Genomic DNA, 17,354 nt, shown 5'->3' with positions numbered 1-17,354 from the left:
GTCCCTGAGTAACGATTCTGTGTCCCTCAGTAACAATTCTGTGTCCCTGAGTAACAATTCTGTGTCCCTGAGTAATAATTCTGTGTCCCTCAGTAACGATTCTGTGTCCCTCAGTAACAATTCTGTGTCCCTGAGTAACAATTCTGTGTCTGTCCCTGAGTAACAATTCTGTGTCTGTCCCTGAGTAACAATTCTGTGTCCCTGAGTAACAATTCTGTGTCCCTCAGTAACGATTCTGTGTCCCTCAGTAACGATTCTGTGTCCCTCAGTAACGATTCTGTGTCCCTGAGTAACAATTCTGTGTCTGTCCCTGAGTAACAATTCTGTGTCCCTGAGTAACAATTCTGTGTCCCTCAGTAACGATTCTGTGTCCCTCAGTAGCGATTCTGTGTCCCTGAGTAACAATTCTGTGTCTGTCCCTGAGTAACAATTCTGTGTCCCTGAGTAACGATTCTGTGTCCCTGAGTAACGATTCTGTGTCCCTGAGTAACGATTCTGTGTCACTGAGTAACGATTCTGTGTCACTGAGTAACAATTCTGTGTCCCTAAGTAACAATTCTGTGTCCCTGAGTAACAATTCTGTGTCTGTCCCTGAGTAACGATTCTGTGTCCCTGAGTAACGATTCTGTGTCCCTGAGTAACGATTCTGTGTCCCTGAGTAACGATTCTGTGTCTGTCCCTGAGTAACAATTCTGTGTCCCTGAGTAACAATTCTGTGTCCCTCAGTAACAATTCTGTGTCCCTGAGTAACAATTCTGTGTCTGTCCCTGAGTAACGATTCTGTGTCCCTGAGTAACAATTCTGTGTCCCTGAGTAACAATTCTGTGTCTGTCCCTGAGTAACGATTCTGTGTCCCTGAGTAACGATTGTGTGTCCCTGAGTAACGATTGTGTGTCCCTGAGTAACGATTCTGTGGCCCTAAAGTCTCTGTGGCCCTAACTCTGTCCCTCAATACAGACAGGTCTGTCTCTCTTGAATGAACGGAGGCTAATGGAGAATTCTAAGATGGCCGCGATTTATAGCTCCACCATTACACAGTGCTGGCTGGCTGGCTGCTGATTGGCTAATGCGATCACATGTCATGAATGAATGCATTATGGGTCAGCGCGCCTTGTCTGCGCGCCTTCAAAGAGATCCCCGCTCCGTCGCCACACATGTCGCCGCCATTTTTGGGAAAATTTGATTCGTGCACCCGAAGTTGGCTAATCTTCGGATTCGGCGCGAATCGAATTTTTCCTAATCTTCGAAACGAATTCCACTTCGTCATGTTCGATTCGCTCATCTCTAATTAGAATGTATGACTCCATTGTCTGGGCTGGATGTTGGATATACTGTGTGCACTTAAAAACTTAAATAATACAATTTAGTTGAATTAAAAAAAAAATTATATATATATATACAAATGATGATGTACATATGCTTTCTATATATATAACACAGGTGTCAAACACCTGTATCCAGATCCTGCCCTCTAAGTTATTCCATGTGGCCCTTGCACCTCTCCTGCAGGTACCCCCTTGTCTCCTCCCCCACCTTGTCTCAGCAGTCGGCAGCAGAGAGGAGAAAAGAACTCCTCTACCAAATCCTGCACTTCTCAGTGCAGCTGCAGCATCCTCTCATCTCCACCTCCCTTGGTCTCAGCATTCAGCAGACTCTGGTAATTGACTCCACTCCTCCTCTGGTCCTCCTCCAGACCCTGCACTTTCTGCTTTCCAGCTCTGCCCCCAAAGGAGGTGCACGGTGATGTTAGGATGGGTGTGGGGTTCTTGGCATCTGATGTAATGGGGGGTGAGGTGCTCTGGACATCTAGTCTTACAGTTACAACTGGCCCTTTGAGGACAACCATAATGCTGACACAGCCTGCGATGATATATAAGATATATTTATTAATGATCATTAAAAATAAAAAACAACTTTAGCCCTTTATATAGAATTCTGATTTTTATTTTTGATTTTTTGTACAGGTGGATTGACAAATCACGTTTTCGGTCATGCTGGTCTTCGTGAATACAACTCAGTCACATGGGAAACCAAACATCTGGGTGTTGTAATTGACTGAAAGTTTTTATTGCAGTTCACTGGAGGAGTCACACAGGACACAAGTCATATCCGTGTTCTAAATGTCATAAGTGCTTTGGGTCCTCTTCAACACTGATCCAACCTCAGAGGACAACATGAGAAAAGTCATTTCAGTGTTCTGGAAGTGACAATTGCTTTACAGTAAAGTCCAACCCAAGTATACATAAGAGGAGTCATTTCAAGCGATTTCTTGTTTGGAACGTGACAAAGATTTTACAATGGAGGCAAAACATATCACACACCAGAAGGTTCACACTGGAGAGAAGCCATATCAGTGTTCTGAATGTGACAAAGCTTTTACATGGAAGTCACATTTTATCATACACCAGAGGATTCACACTGGAGAGAAGTCATATCAATGTTCTGAATGTGACAAAGCTTTTGCACATAAGTCAAATCTTAACACACACCAGAGGATTCACACTGGAGAGAAGCCATATCAGTGTTCTGAATGTGACACAGCTTTTTTAACCAAGAATAAGCTTATCATACACCAGAGGGTTCACACTGGAGAGAAGTCATATCTGTGTTCTGAATGTGACAAAGCTTTTGCACATAAGTCAAGTCTTAACACACACCAGAGGATTCACACTGGAGAGAAGCCATATCAGTGTTCTGAATGTGACAAAGCTTTTTTAACCAAGAAAAAGCTTATCATACACCAGAGGATTCACACTGGAGAGAAGTCATATCAGTGTTCTGAATGTGACAAAGCTTTTACACAGAAGTCAAATCTTACCACACACCAGAGGATTCACACTGGAGAGAAGTCATATCAGTGTTCTGAGTGTGACAAAGCTTTTGCACATAAGTCAGATCTTATCAGACACCAGAGGATTCACACTGGAGAGAAGTCATATCAGTGTTCTGAATGTGACAAAGCTTTTGCACATAAGTCAGATCTTATCATACACCAGAGGATTCACACTGGAGAGAAACCACATCAGTGTTCTGAATGTGATAAAACTTTTAGACAGAAGTCAGTTCTCATAGCACACCAGAGGGTCCACACTGGAGAGATGCCATATCAGTGTTCTGAATGTGATAAAACTTTTAAACGGAGGGGAAACCTTGTCATACATGAGAGGGTTCACACTGGAGAGAAGCCATATCAATGTTCAGAATGTGACAAAGCTTTTACAGGTAAGGCCGGGCTAATCTATCACCAGAGGATTCACAAGCTTGAGCTGCATAGAGGAAACTCCAGAAGAAGGGGCAATATTAAAGAAGTCACAGCTGTCCCATTAGGCTCACAGGCCCAATGTCTTCCCACAAACTAGGGAAGACATGATGCTACTTAAAAAAAAAAAACTTTGAACAAACAGGACTCTAATGATCGGATTCATTGGGTTTAGTGCTTATGTCCATCAGGAACACATCTAGAAGGCCTGTGAATATTTTACCTTTGGACATTTCTTCAGACAAACAACAATGACTGAACTGTTTTCCTCATCATTCTCATCTTTATCCTTTTTTATGGAGCATTGACTGAACATGTAATGCATTTTCATCATTCACTAACTGAGCTATGTTCCCATGTGTTTTCTTCATTGCCAGAATATGACCAACAATGTCTCAGTACCAGAGTCTAGGATGGGTTCCAATGGCTTCTTGCCAAGCCTCTGAAACCTCATTAGGAGAGTCCATTCCAGGTTCTTTTGAGAACTGATACATCATAAGCTAGGCTTGAGGGTTCAAGCTAAGCCCACCTTTTCCACACCTCCCATTACATGTTCCACCTCCTCTCCCATGATCAATGCCTCCTTTCCATGTTCCATCTCCTCTCATGGATGACATCTTTGCAGGCAGGTCTGTAGCTGAGATACCAGCCAGATAGAGGTCTCTGGTTAGAGAGTAACTTCTTAAGCTGGTGTAGGCCTTCCAACATGGAGTTCATGTTGTTTTAGGGGATGTATTCAACAGTATCACCTACTCCCAGCTGACCACTTATGTTTCATCTGGTTTTCTCAAAAGGGATTCTATCAGGTGAAGATTGGATGTTCTTGTTATCTTTTTTTTTTCTGTCCAGCTATTGCTCATCTCCATAAACTATTCACACGGTTCAACTGCAAGAGATCTGAACTTACAAAGTGCTAAGTGTGCGGTCATATTCCTACCACTTCTTCTGGGAGACTGAAATTCCTCTTATTGGGGTTCACCTTAATGACTCTGAATGAACGGATCCCTTTTTGGGGCAAAGTGTGCAAAGACGCTAATTATTCCTGGAAATGCTAAGACATCGACACTAAAGTGTAACAATGGGCAATATCAATAATTACATAAATGGTGCAATCTGTCATTAGCATAAATGTTTTATGTTTTCTGAGTCTCCCCTTGTAACATTTTTATTACCTGTTGACCCTCCCAGTAGATCTGTTTTTTTCTGCTTCATGTAGAAGGCCAAGCTATTTGGCAAAAATGAAAGTTGGGGGGGGGTAGGAAACACCATATAAGACTGCTGGGGGTGCTTACAACTGTCATCTTCCATTCATATGGTGGGTTGAACCTTATAGAGAACCTGTTGCTGTAACTGCTGTAGAAGCGTTAGCTGGAGTTGGACTTTACTTGTTGTGTGTCTTACTTATAATCTAAGACTTTCCTGTACAGGGTGACAACGCTGCTGTGTAATGTTCCTGCAGAATGATCAGGGTTGTCACCCTGTTACAGAAGGTGGGGAAATAACAGATCTACAGACAGGACCAACAGCTGATACAACTATGTTGCAGAGGGAACTCTGGGAATGCTAATGACAGATTGCATTACACATTCAGTTAGCAGACTTCCTGCTGTTGGTCTTCTGTTTGAATTGTGTTCTGATATTTACTGTCCTGCTGTAAAAGGTGTAAATGATTGCCCACATGTTTCCTGTATAGCAGGGACTACAAACTCATATCAGGAATATTAGGATGGGTACTTACCCAAGGGGATCACCTTTTTGGATTTGGAAGAAACATTTCACATGGTTTGTTTCCATTAATGACACCGACAAGGGGAGTCTCACTTACTTCACTAACAATAGGAGAGCCAATCACAGGACAGTAACATTTCATGGTTTCTCAATGTAATTGCAGAATGTTTAATCCCCATTGGTTCAATGGATTCCTAGTCCTTCCAGATAACATTTACTTCTTGTGTGGAAGGAGCACCCTAAAATGGCTTCCCTTCAATTCCACCCATAGCTGTACTTTAGGTTATGTTGCCCCTCCCCCCATATCTGTAAGGGAAACCTCAATTTCTCCCAATACTCCCCTGGTCTTCCAGTGATAAGAAACATTTTCTATGGACTGGAGCTGCTTTATGCAGTGAGCCCTTCATAGACGGGATGGGGAATCTAAGATACGTAAGATGTACTGGAGTCATGGATCAGATAACCAATGACACCATTAATGTTATAGCAGAGCTGACAGCAGAAGTGGCTCCACCACCTAAGGTGGTGTCACAGAACTGCATGGCAGCTGACTATCTCTTGGCAGACCAAGGTGGAGTCTACAAATGATGTCAGATAGAGAGTTTGTACGTTTATATTAGATCATGAGGATCTCAGAAGGGGATATCTACACAAGGTAAAGGAGTTCCAACAGGAACCTGGGTGGGAGGAGGTGGGATCCAATGTTTTGGGTGGGTTTAGTTGGAACCTGGTTGAGTAATATGGTGGGTTTGCTTCTTAATCCATTAGTTGCTACCATAGTTTTGATTTTGAAATGTTATATATTGCTGTATTTTCTTTCACTGCCAGAGTTTATTTTGCTTTTGTATTTAGTTAAATTCACATTTTAGGCCATATGATTAGTTAAACCCCAAACATTTCTTTTATTTTCTGAAATCAGAGACTCTGGAGAATATAATGGTGGTAGTTGCCATTTTTCATGTCACAGAATATTAGTACAGCTGTTTATCAAATGCATATTTACTGTAAAAAAGATAATGTTAGTGCACAAAGAACACAATATATGACCCAATTTGTTTGGTGAAATATAAAATATGGGGTTGGCATCAAGTATATAGATACCAAACATGTCAAACTTTACAAACTGTGCGTACTTGTGAAATGGTGACAAACTTCAGTACCAAAAATTGTTCAAAGGTGACGCTTTAAGAGCCTTTATAGGTTATCAGTTCAGATAGTTATCTGTGAACGATGTCCTCAGAATGATTGTTCTCACTCTCACTTGTGCAATGATATGTAAAATGTGTCGTATAATTTTGTTTTGTGTTTTTTAAAAATTTTTTATAGGGTTTAATTTTTTTTCAACTCTTTTTTCACCTAACATGGCTTCTGTCATATATGGGGTTGATAGCTCCCCGTGATACATATTTCTGGTCACAGGTCCTTTTTAAAGAGACATCAGAACATTATTAGACCCCCAATGTCACCTCTGTACCCCGAGAAAGATGTTCAAGCACAGATCATGCCTAATCAGCTCCTTCCCAAACCATAGTGACTGGAGAATGACAGCGCTGAACCCAGAAATGACATAATCTCCCACCTCCCACATCCATTCACTGAAGGGGAGATCAGAGATCAGATGTTTGCTGATCTCCTTCTGCTCTCACCGCTGACACCCACCTTGTCTGTCTTGGGCTTGCAGGAGGGACAGCTGAGCCCGGTATACATGGCGGGAGGAGGACCTTCAGTGCGGCTGAATCACTTCCACCAGAAAGCTGACAGTTGGCCTAACAAATGTAGACAACCCCCGGGTGCTGTAGCTATAAGGCCGTGCTGCTGCTGATGGAAACCTTACATTGGCCGGAGTGAAAGGGTTCCACTAATGTACATCTGCCAAATCTGTATGTGAGGAGACCATAGAAGCAGCATTAGAAAGAAATGTGAGCATGGCTTCAGTCAGGCGATGGTCCTGGTGGTCCTGGTCTTGTTCTCCTTCAGGTCCTCTCACCTTGTAGATGGTGACATGGACTTGTGTGGGAATGAGTAGGAGGGGCTCCGGGTTCTCTTGTACCCAGTCAGCTTGTTATGGATAAAAGATGAAAGTGTCTTCTGGGAATTTACAGGGATTTGGATGTTTAGAGGGTCACATAAGTGGGCGGGGCTGGTATTAATGAGGGGTGTGTCATATGTTAATCAGTTTTTTAGAATAGATTATATAAATGGTATAAATAGATCAACAATTTATCTCTTTTCTTCTGTTGTTAAAGTGTCACATATATATGATTAATAAAGTTGAATTATAATTTCATCACACAATACCGTGGTCTGGGTTCTTCTACAACACATCCCCCCAAACATGTCCTCTTCCAGTTATAGGGGTCTGGTGGAATGGGACACCAGCTGATGGTATCTCTTAGGCGCCTTGTACATGGGGGGGTCCAGCCCCTGTGGGTGCAATGCTGGCATTATAATACACCTGGTAGGCACAGGTACAGCGTCCAGCCCCGCTGCCTGCAGCCTGTCAAAGTCTACACTACAGCTGGACGGGGCTCAATGCTGCACCACGTTTACCTCGTGTTTAGGGCGCTCCGTGTTCAGGGAGAAATGACCGCCATCCTGATCAGACAAAGCATAAAGAAGATGTATGCGGTGCAGTCTGCTTCTTCTACTGTAGGGGGCACCCAACCAGGGCGACATCCCAGCCTGGAGAGGAAGTCGGGGGACACTTGGTTTCTCTGTGGTTTCCCGGTTCCTGGAGACTGTGTGGAATGAAGGGGTCCATGGAGTCCTGGAGACATTTTTAATTCTTTTGTTTACATGTTTTAAAAATAATTTATACCTTAAAATTACTTAAATCCCCAAATATTATATATATTTCTTCACAACAGCAGACACACTAGAGGATAAATTGTTAGTAGTTCTAATGTTTTATGAGTTTTATTATTTTACACAATATTAGTGCAATGATTTATGAAAGGTACAATTTCAGTTAAAAATACAGCAGATGAGAATTCAGAGAAAGCTCCACTCTCATTCATTCTCCACCAATCAAGGATCTCACTGCAGTTACCCAGTCACAGTGGGCATGGTTTCCTTGACATCCATCATTGGTGTCAGTGAGATAAATAAGCCCCATTGTTGGTGTCAGTGATATAAAATAAGCCCCATTGTTGGTGTCAGTGAGATAAAATAAGTCCCATTGTTGGTGTCAGTGAGATAAAATAAGTCCCATTGTTGGTGTCACTGAGATAAAATAAGCTTCATTGTTGGTGTCAGTGAGATAAAACAAATGCCATTGTTGGTGTCAGTGAGAATAAAGTGTACCCCCAGCCCAGCATTGGTGGTCAGTGGTGGTACTTACCTGATCCCACCCTCCCTCTGCCTCTCTGCTGATGTCACAATTATACTTTCACTGTAGGATAGGAGATGACGGTTCCCACCAGTCGGGTATAATTGCAGTGCCTGGTGATGGAACCCAGAGAGTGTTCCAGAGTCATCACCTCACTGCCACTCTGAAGAGTCCTGGAACCTGCCAGACATGGACATGAACATTCCAGAACACTTGGAAACAACAACAAGGTTCAAACTATGAGACATTTCTTAGAGCTGCAGTTCCTCTGAGCTCCACCACATGGTGAGCACCCTTCTACCCAGACAGGAAGTGATGTCAGGTACAGACAGGAAGTGATACCAGTTACAGACAGAAAGTGATGACAGGTACAGATGGGAAGTGATGTCAGGTACAGATGGGAAGTGATGTCAGGTACAGACGGGAAGTGATGTCAGGTATAGACGGGAAGTGATGTCAGGTATAGACGGTAAGTGATGTCAGGTACAGACAGAAAGTGATGCCAGGTACACATGAGAAGTGATGTCAGGTACACATGGGAAATGATGTTTGGTACATACAGGAAGTGATGTCAGGTACAGACAGGAAGTGATGTCAGGTACAGACAGGAAGCTCTGGGTGAGAGGTGATTCAGGAGGAAGTAGAGAGGAGACATTGCTTTGTCTCCCAGCAGACAGAAGATGTCAGTAATGAGGCTCCACCTGATGCTGGCTGCTGGGAAGGTATATAATCCCCCCGTAGGTATCATCAGTGCCTCAGTGTTCTGCCTGTGAGCCGCTTCCCTGCTGGATCCTGCGTCCTGTATCTTGTATACTTTCCCCTGATTCTGGTTTCCTGCATCCTGTTCCCCCATCTCTGCTCCCCTGATTACTAGTCCTGGGTCTGCCCGGTGTATGTCAGCTTCCCTCCATTGTACACAGTGTATTATAGTCAGGTTGTTGGGTTGGTTATTTGCTGTCACATTTATTTGTCACTTTTGCTTTGTTTATGGTCTGTGGGTGTCGGAGGGTGTCGTGTCCATTAGTAAACTCCTCTTAAAGCGATTGTAAAGGCAACATTTTTTTTCTTTTAAAACAAACATGTCATACTTACTGCTGTGTGTGATGGTTTGCACAGAGCAGCCTGGATCCTCCTCTTCTCAGGTCCCCCACAGGCGCTCCTGGCCCCTCCCTCCTGTTGAGTGCCCCCACAGCAAGCAGCTTGTTATGGGAGTGATTTAGTCCGGACTAAGTGTCCGATGATTATCTGTTCCTGTCCTAATTAATCATGCTAGCTCTTTAGTGCACGCACATGAAGAAAGCCACAATGACACACGTGTAGTCTGTGAAAACTTCTAGTTTATTGGAATGAAAAGGTGAGTTTATATATGCAAGATAATGCAAGGGTGGTGAGCAGTGTTACTAGGCTACGTATACGCTTCTAATTGGTCATGTCCATACAAGGCAAACTTCCTTCAGGGCTCCTGGTGATCTCCTCTTAGGTGTTATCTTGGAAAGAAAATATTTTTGTTCTTCAAGTTCACTCGATGGGAGGGGTTGCTGAGCAGCCACTTTTTGAGCAAGGATTTCTTAAAGTACCACAAAGCCCAGCAGGAAAAAGATATACACAACATATATATATATATATATATATATTCATACAAAGCATTTAGAAAAATAAAAAGTATAAAAGTAGATATGTATAGAAAAATGTAAATATTCAACAGGAAACCAAATAGGCATTTTACCATATCCATCACAGGGGCATCCAAGCAGGCTCGAGAGCGAGCCGCTGCTCTGTGTCCACAGAGTCCCCTCTCCCTCCTCCTTGGCTCACTGGATGTGATTGACAGCAGCAGGAGCCAATGGTCCCTGCTCCTGCCTCAGCCAATGAGGGAGAGTCCCCAGACTGCTGAGGATCTTGTGCACATTGCTTGATCGGGATGGGGCTCAGGTGAGTATTGGGGGGGCTGCTGTACAGAGAAGGGTATTTACCTTCATATATAGAATGCATGGAGGTAACAAACCTCCTGACTTTACACCCCCTGTAATCACACTCCTCCTACTCCATCTTATTCCACATTTCTTAGGCATAGCCCACCGATCTGGTCCTCCCTGCTGTCGCTGGATACCTGCATTCCTTACAAGGGTTTATATTCCTCACCAGTGTACTCTGTATACCAGGCTGTATACCACAAATCCTGACCATTGTACTATGCATGCTGGGCAGTATAGGACATCCTCCTGACCACTGCGCTCTGTACACAGGGCAGTTTATGACATGTTCCTGACCATTGCACTCTGTACACAGGGCTGTATATGACATACTCCTGACCACTGCACAATATATACAGGGCAGTATATGACATGTTCCTGACCACTGCGCTCTGTACACAGGGCTGTATATGGCATACTCCTGACCACTGCACTCTATACACAGGGCAGTTTATGACATGTTCCTATCCACTGCACTCTGTACACAGGGCTGTATATGATATATTCATGGCCACTGCACTCTGTACACAGGGCTGTATATGATATATTCATGGCCACTGTGCTCTGTACACAGGGCTGTATATGATATACTCCTGACCACTGCACTCTGTACACAGGGCTGTATATGATATACTCCTGACCACTGCACTCTGTACACAGGGCTGTATATGACATACTCCTGACCACTGCACTCTATACACAGGCCTAAAATATAACACTGACCACTGCACTCTGTACACAGGGCTGTATATGATATACTCTTGACCACTGCACTCTGCACACAGGGCTGTATATTATATACTCCTGACCACTGCACTCTACACAGGGCTGTATATGATATAGTCCTGACCACTGCACTCTGTACACAGGGCTGTATATGATATAGTCCTGACCACTGCACTCTATACACAGGGCTGTATATGATATACTCCTGAACATTGCACTCTGTACACAGACCTAAGATATAAACCTGACCATTGCACTCTGTACAAAGAGCTGTACATGACAGGTTCCTGGCCTCTACACTCTGTACACGGGTCTAAGATGTACTCCTGACCACTGCACTCTGTACACAGAGCTGTATATTATGTGCTCCTGACCACTGAACTCTGTATGATGGGCTGTACATGACATGTTCCTAACCACTACATTCTTTTTTGCTGAGCCGTGTATGACATGTTCCTGACCGATGACCACTTCTAAATGCTGGGCTGTATAAGACATGATCTTACCCACTGTGCCCTGTACATGACATACTACTTCTGACTACTTCACTCTGTATAGGGACTGTATATCATATACTCCTGACCACTACATTCTGTATACTGGGATGTAAATCACATACTCCTGACCACTGCACTTTGTACTCTGGGATGGAAATCATATACTCCTGACCACTACACTCTGTACTCTGGGATGGAAATCACATACTCCTGACCACTACACTCTGTACTCTGGGATGGAAATCACATACTCCTGACCACTACACTCTGCACTCTGGGATGGAAATCACATACTCCTGACCACTACACTCTGCACTCTGGGGTGTAAATCACATACTCCTGACCACTACACTCTGTACTCTGGGATGGAAATCACATACTCCTGACCACTGCACTCTGTACTCTGGGATGGAAATCACATACTCCTGACCACTGCACTCTGTACTCTGGGATGGAAATCACATACTCCTGACCACTGCACTCTGTACTCTGGGATGTAAATCACATACTCCTGACCACTGGACTCTGGGATGTAAACCACATACTCCTGACCACTACACTCTGTACTCTGGGATGTAAATCACATACTCCTGACCACTACACTCTGTACTCTGGGATGTAAATCACATACTCCTGACCACTACACTCTGGGATGGAAATCATATACTCCTGACCACTGCACTCTGTACTCTGGGATGTAAATCACATACTCCTGACCACTACACTCTGTACTCTGGGATGTAAATCACATACTCCTGACCACTACACTCTGTACTCTGGGATGTAACTCCTGACCACTGCACGTTGTTTGCAGGGCTGTATGAAGTAGTCTCCTGACCCCTGCACTCTGGGCCATTATTCATGGTGAACCAGAAACTGGATGACCTATAAAGGCTTGTAAAGTGTCTCCTGTGAGAAATGTTTGGGCCCCAAAGATCCCCATCATGGCCCCGACACACACAATTCTTTTCACTCAATAAATTCTTTTTTATAGTTTTACTTCTAACAAGATTGTAATCATAGAATCAGGAAATAACAAAGGAAGGAATCTGATTGGTCAGGAAGATCCCTTGTCTGGAATGTGGGGGCGGAGTCATTATTATTGGTGTACAATACAATACACAACGTGTTCCATTATTATAACAAAGTATTGTAGAAAAGATCCCAACATGTGACATGGCTGAATGAATGCTGGTCATAGTAGTTCATCTATTCTCTAAGTGGGGCGGTATCTATTGGGCCAATCCCTTTTACAAACCACACATAATATCGCCCTTCAAAGTGAAAACAGAAACGATTTGCACAAAATCAAAGAGTAGAAATATTTTCCGGTGGATCCCCTCTACCCAGACCCCATATGTAGACATAGAACAACAAGCTGTGTTCTCTCTCGTGCCGCACTCCTCCAACCACCCAAACCCACACAGAAGCCAAGGGAAATAATGAGAGGAAAGTTCCCCCCTAGTTTGGGGTGGAGTTCTCCTTCCCTCCTGTTGGGGGATGGGAGAAGGATGGACTGAAGACAGAGAGACGCTTCGGGGTCACCACTGTTCTGTAGAGCCTTGAAATGAAGGACATCAACTTCAGAAGTTCTTGTTGTCTGTGTAAAGTTCCCCGATAACGAGATCTGGGCTCTCCCGGCTTCTAGCTCTGTAACCCGCTATATCATTATCAGGAAACGCAACTCCGACACCCAAGAAGGGCTGAAGTTGTGTCCTTCATTTCCAGGATCTACTGACCACTCTGCACCCCGACATTTACTGCACTTCATCCATGTCTTTGGGGGCCTCTCATCTCCTTATCAACTGTTTCTGCCAGGATGGAGATCAGCCATGGAGTATATCTGAGGTGTATATCAGGGTGTGCTTCTTCCCCACATGAGAGCTGGGATGTCCAGCAACATTCATCTAGAAGACATTTCCCACACTCAGGACACTAATACACCTCCAGGGTTGTGTGGGACCCCTGATGTACAGGAAGACAGGACATCAGTGAGGAACATTTCCCTCACTCAGGACAGGAAAGTGGCTTCTCCCCATGTGAGATCTCTGATGTTTGGAAAGACTGGACCTCTGTGAAAAACATTTCCCGCACTCAGGACAGGAATACGGCTTCTCCCCTGTGTGACATCTCTGATGTGTGTGAAGACTAGACTTGTCTGAAAAACATTCCCCGCACTCAGGACAGGAATACGGCTTCTCCCCTGTGTGACATCTCTGATGTGTGTGAAGACTAGACTTGTCTGAAAAACATTTCCCACACTCAGGACAGGAATACGGCTTCTCCCCTGTGTGAGATCTCTGATGTGTGTGAAGACTAGACTTGTCTGAAAAACATTTCCCGCACTCAGGACAGGAATACGGCTTCTCCCCCGTGTGAGATCTCTGGTGTGTGTAAAGATTGGACTTCTCTGAAAAACATTTCCCACACTCAGGACAGGAATATGGCTTTTCCCTCGTGTGACATCGCTGATGTCTGTGAAGACTGGACTTATCTGAAAAACATTTTTCACACTCAGGACAACAATACGGCTTCTCCCCCGTGTGAGATCTTTGATGTGTGTAAAGACTGGACTTCTGTGAAAAACATTTCCCACACACAGTACAGGAATATGGCTTCTCCCCTGTGTGAGATCTTTGATGTTTGTAAAGACTGGCCTTCTCTGAAAAACTTTTCCCGCACTCAGGACAGGAATACGGCTTCTCCCCCGTGTGAGATCTCTGATGTGTGTAAAGACTGGACTTCTGTGAAAAACTTTTCCCACACTCAGGACAGGAATATGGCTTCTCCCCCGTGTGAGATCTCTGATGTGTGTAAAGACTGGACTTCTGTGAAAAACTTTTCCCGCACTCAGGACAGGAATATGGCTTCTCCCCCGTGTGAGATCTGTGATGTATGTAAAGATAAGATTTTCGTGAAAAACATTTCCCACACACAGGACAGGAATATGGCTTCTCCCCCGTGTGAGATCTGTGATGTATGTAAAGATAAGATTTTCGTGAAAAACATTTCCCACACACAGGACAGGAATACGGCTTCTCCCCCGTGTGAGATCTTTTATGCACATTAACATGGTATGTAGAACAGAACCTCTTCCCGCACTCAGTACAGGAGAAGCTCTTCTCTTTTGGAAGGCCGGCCCGGTCCTGCACAGTCTGAGGTTCCTCAGGATACGAGGAATCTGATGGTCCATCTACACTGGGTGGTGCCGGATGGACATTGGAGGGAGCCGGGTTTTCTCCTGGACTATACTGTGTGATGTCCTCATCTTCTACTTTCCCGTCTGGAGACAAAGTGAGACAATCCTCGGAGGTTTTCTTCATCTCCCGACCATGGACTAAAATACAAAGAGGATTACTGACAGGAGCTAATTGGTTCCCCCAAACCAGGACTCCACCCACATCAGGCAGCTTGGTCTCTGAGGAGCTTACAATTCCACCCTCAAGGGAACTAGGAAATGGCTCCTCTGATCTCCTACCAGGTCATTTCTTTATTCATGGACCTTAGTCAGAGAGTGAGGAAACAACCAGAACTGTCTTTTATAGGAGGGACAGTGATGAGGGGATTATAGGACGAGGGTCCCCACCCCCTCTATCACTCATCGCCATCTTCCCAACACAAGAAGTACTGCACTTCCTTATTTAGTCCATGATTTAGTCATGAAGAACAGCGGGGCTGAGCCCCACCAGAGGTCAGAGAGTGAGGATGGGGGGAGAACAACCAAGATGAAGACTGGATTGATCCTGAAGACCACCATCATTGGGGTATTGACTCCTCCCTCATTATCACTTTCTGTTTAAGGGTCCAAAGTTGGAGGATGTTATCACATTATTATCACCATGTAAAAGTCTGTGCTCCAATCACATCATCCGATATAAAATGTCCAGCTGGTAGGAAATAGATGTAACAAAAGAGAATCCATATTATGTGTATATATAGCAGTGGGGGGAGGAGGAGAGCAGAAGTCAGGAGTATGTAATGTACAACAAAGTATATAGTGCAGGGGTCAGGAGTATGTAATGTACAACATAGAGTATATAGTGCAGGGGTCAGGAGTATGTAATGTACAACATAGAGTATATAGTGCAGGAGTCAGGAGTATGTAATGTACAACATAGAGTATATAGTGCAGGGGTCAGGAGTATGTAATGTACAACAGAGTATATAGTGCAGGGGTCAGGAGTATGTAATGTACAACATATAGTATACAGTGCAGGGGTCAGGAGTATGTAATGTACAACACAGAGTATATAGTGCAGGGGTCAGGAGTATGTAATGTACAACACAGAGTATATAGTGCAGGAGTCAGGAGTATGTAATGTACAACATAGAGTATATAGTGCAGGGGTCAGGAGTATGTAATGTACAACAGAGTATATAGTGCAGGGGTCAGGAGTATGTAATGTACAACATATAGTATACAGTGCAGGGGTCAGGAGTATGTAATGTACAACAGAGTATATAGTGCAGGGGTCAGGAGGATGTAACGTACAATATAAATTAAACAGTGTAATGTTCATAACTCATAATATTGGTATTCAGTAATCAGTGGAAGATTAAATGTTTACTGTAGACAAGTTGCAGAGATCCCACACCGCTGCCTCCCATCTCCTGAGACTGCACTCAGTGACTTGGGTCTGAGACACTACAGACATATCCCTCCACCCGGCACAGCCAGGAAATAAAAGAGTAAGAAACCCTGGGAGAATTGCTCTGGCAGAGATTTTACTAGATCTGATACATGGTAGAAGACCCAATACACATGTCCCAGGTCATCCAACACATATGTTGAACATCAACATTTTTGCCTCCAGCTGAACCCCAGAACCTCCATAAATCCAGTCGAGATACATAAATTGTGTCTGCAGCACAGAGAAGGAAGATTATCCGAGAGAAATCCAGGAATACAGGACGGGGAACACAGCTCAGGAAAGTGACCAGGGGATTACAGGCTGATATCACCCAGTCCCCGCCCTACTCTGGACCAATCAGTGAGCAGTATGGGTGGAGGAATGGATTTAGTGTTCATGACCCACCTGTGCTGATCTCTGTAGGAGTGTCCTCCTCTATAAATGTCCCCGTTATTCCATCCTCCTCCATAGACTGCTGATCATCCCTCACATACGCCTCTTCTTCTTCTGCTTTCACCTCAAATTCTATATCGATTGGATCTCCACTCTAAATCAAGGAAATGAGAGAAAATATCATCTGTAAAATGTAAGGTCACATAAACAATCCACACATCATCTTTACAAGTTCATGTTCTAGATGCTCCATCCCACCAACCTTGTAATAGTGAGGGATGGTGTGACCTTCCTGTGTGGAATCCCGGGAATACAGAGGACGGGGACATCTCTCTGGTGGGTTCCCATGACTGGATCCATCTGTAGGAAACACACACACTGACTGAATCCATTGTTTCTATGTGTTTATCAGATGATGGGGGATCTAGGTGGATCCTCCGTACTGCTCTCTCCTTTACAATAAAGTCTCCTCTTACCCGGTGATGTGAGGGGCGGCTGATTGTCCATCATGACGTCCTTGTAGAGATCCTTGTGTCCTTCTAAATACTCCCACTCCTCCATGGAGAAATAGACAGTGACACCCTGACACCTTATAGGAACCTGACACACACAATGATACAGTCACCATCCAGACACATCCCTTGTCTGTTACTGGAGAATGTCCCAGAATTCCCGGCACCGCTCACCTCTCCTGTCAGCAGCTCCATCATCTTCTTGGTGACTTCTAGAATCTTCTGCATGTTGTGTCTCTCAGGGTTTAGGGAGTCACATGGAGGCACTGTGATGGTCATATGATCACCTGACTTCAGAAGAGGAAAT

General features: G+C 44.2%; 1 protein-coding gene across 1 annotated transcript; it reads right to left on the bottom strand.

Annotated features, from left to right (window-relative positions):
- Positions 1-16,361: 16,361 nt before the first annotated feature.
- Positions 16,362-17,130, bottom strand: LOC149435376 (uncharacterized). Its single transcript, XM_089662708.1, has 3 exons — positions 17,012-17,130; positions 16,798-16,895; positions 16,362-16,689 (listed from the first exon to the last, which is right to left on the bottom strand). Exons 1-3 carry the CDS (start codon positions 17,094-17,096, stop codon positions 16,537-16,539), a joined length of 336 nt encoding a protein of 111 aa, XP_089518834.1. The 5' UTR covers positions 17,097-17,130; the 3' UTR covers positions 16,362-16,536.
- Positions 17,131-17,354: the final 224 nt, after the last annotated feature.

Source organism: Staurois parvus, unplaced genomic scaffold, assembly GCF_062004578.1.
Source record: "Staurois parvus isolate SC_StPar_1 unplaced genomic scaffold, SC_StPar_1.0 ptg001525l, whole genome shotgun sequence".
NCBI classification, from domain to species: Eukaryota; Metazoa; Chordata; class Amphibia; order Anura; family Ranidae; genus Staurois; species Staurois parvus.
This window is presented reverse-complemented; position numbering and strand designations above follow the sequence as displayed.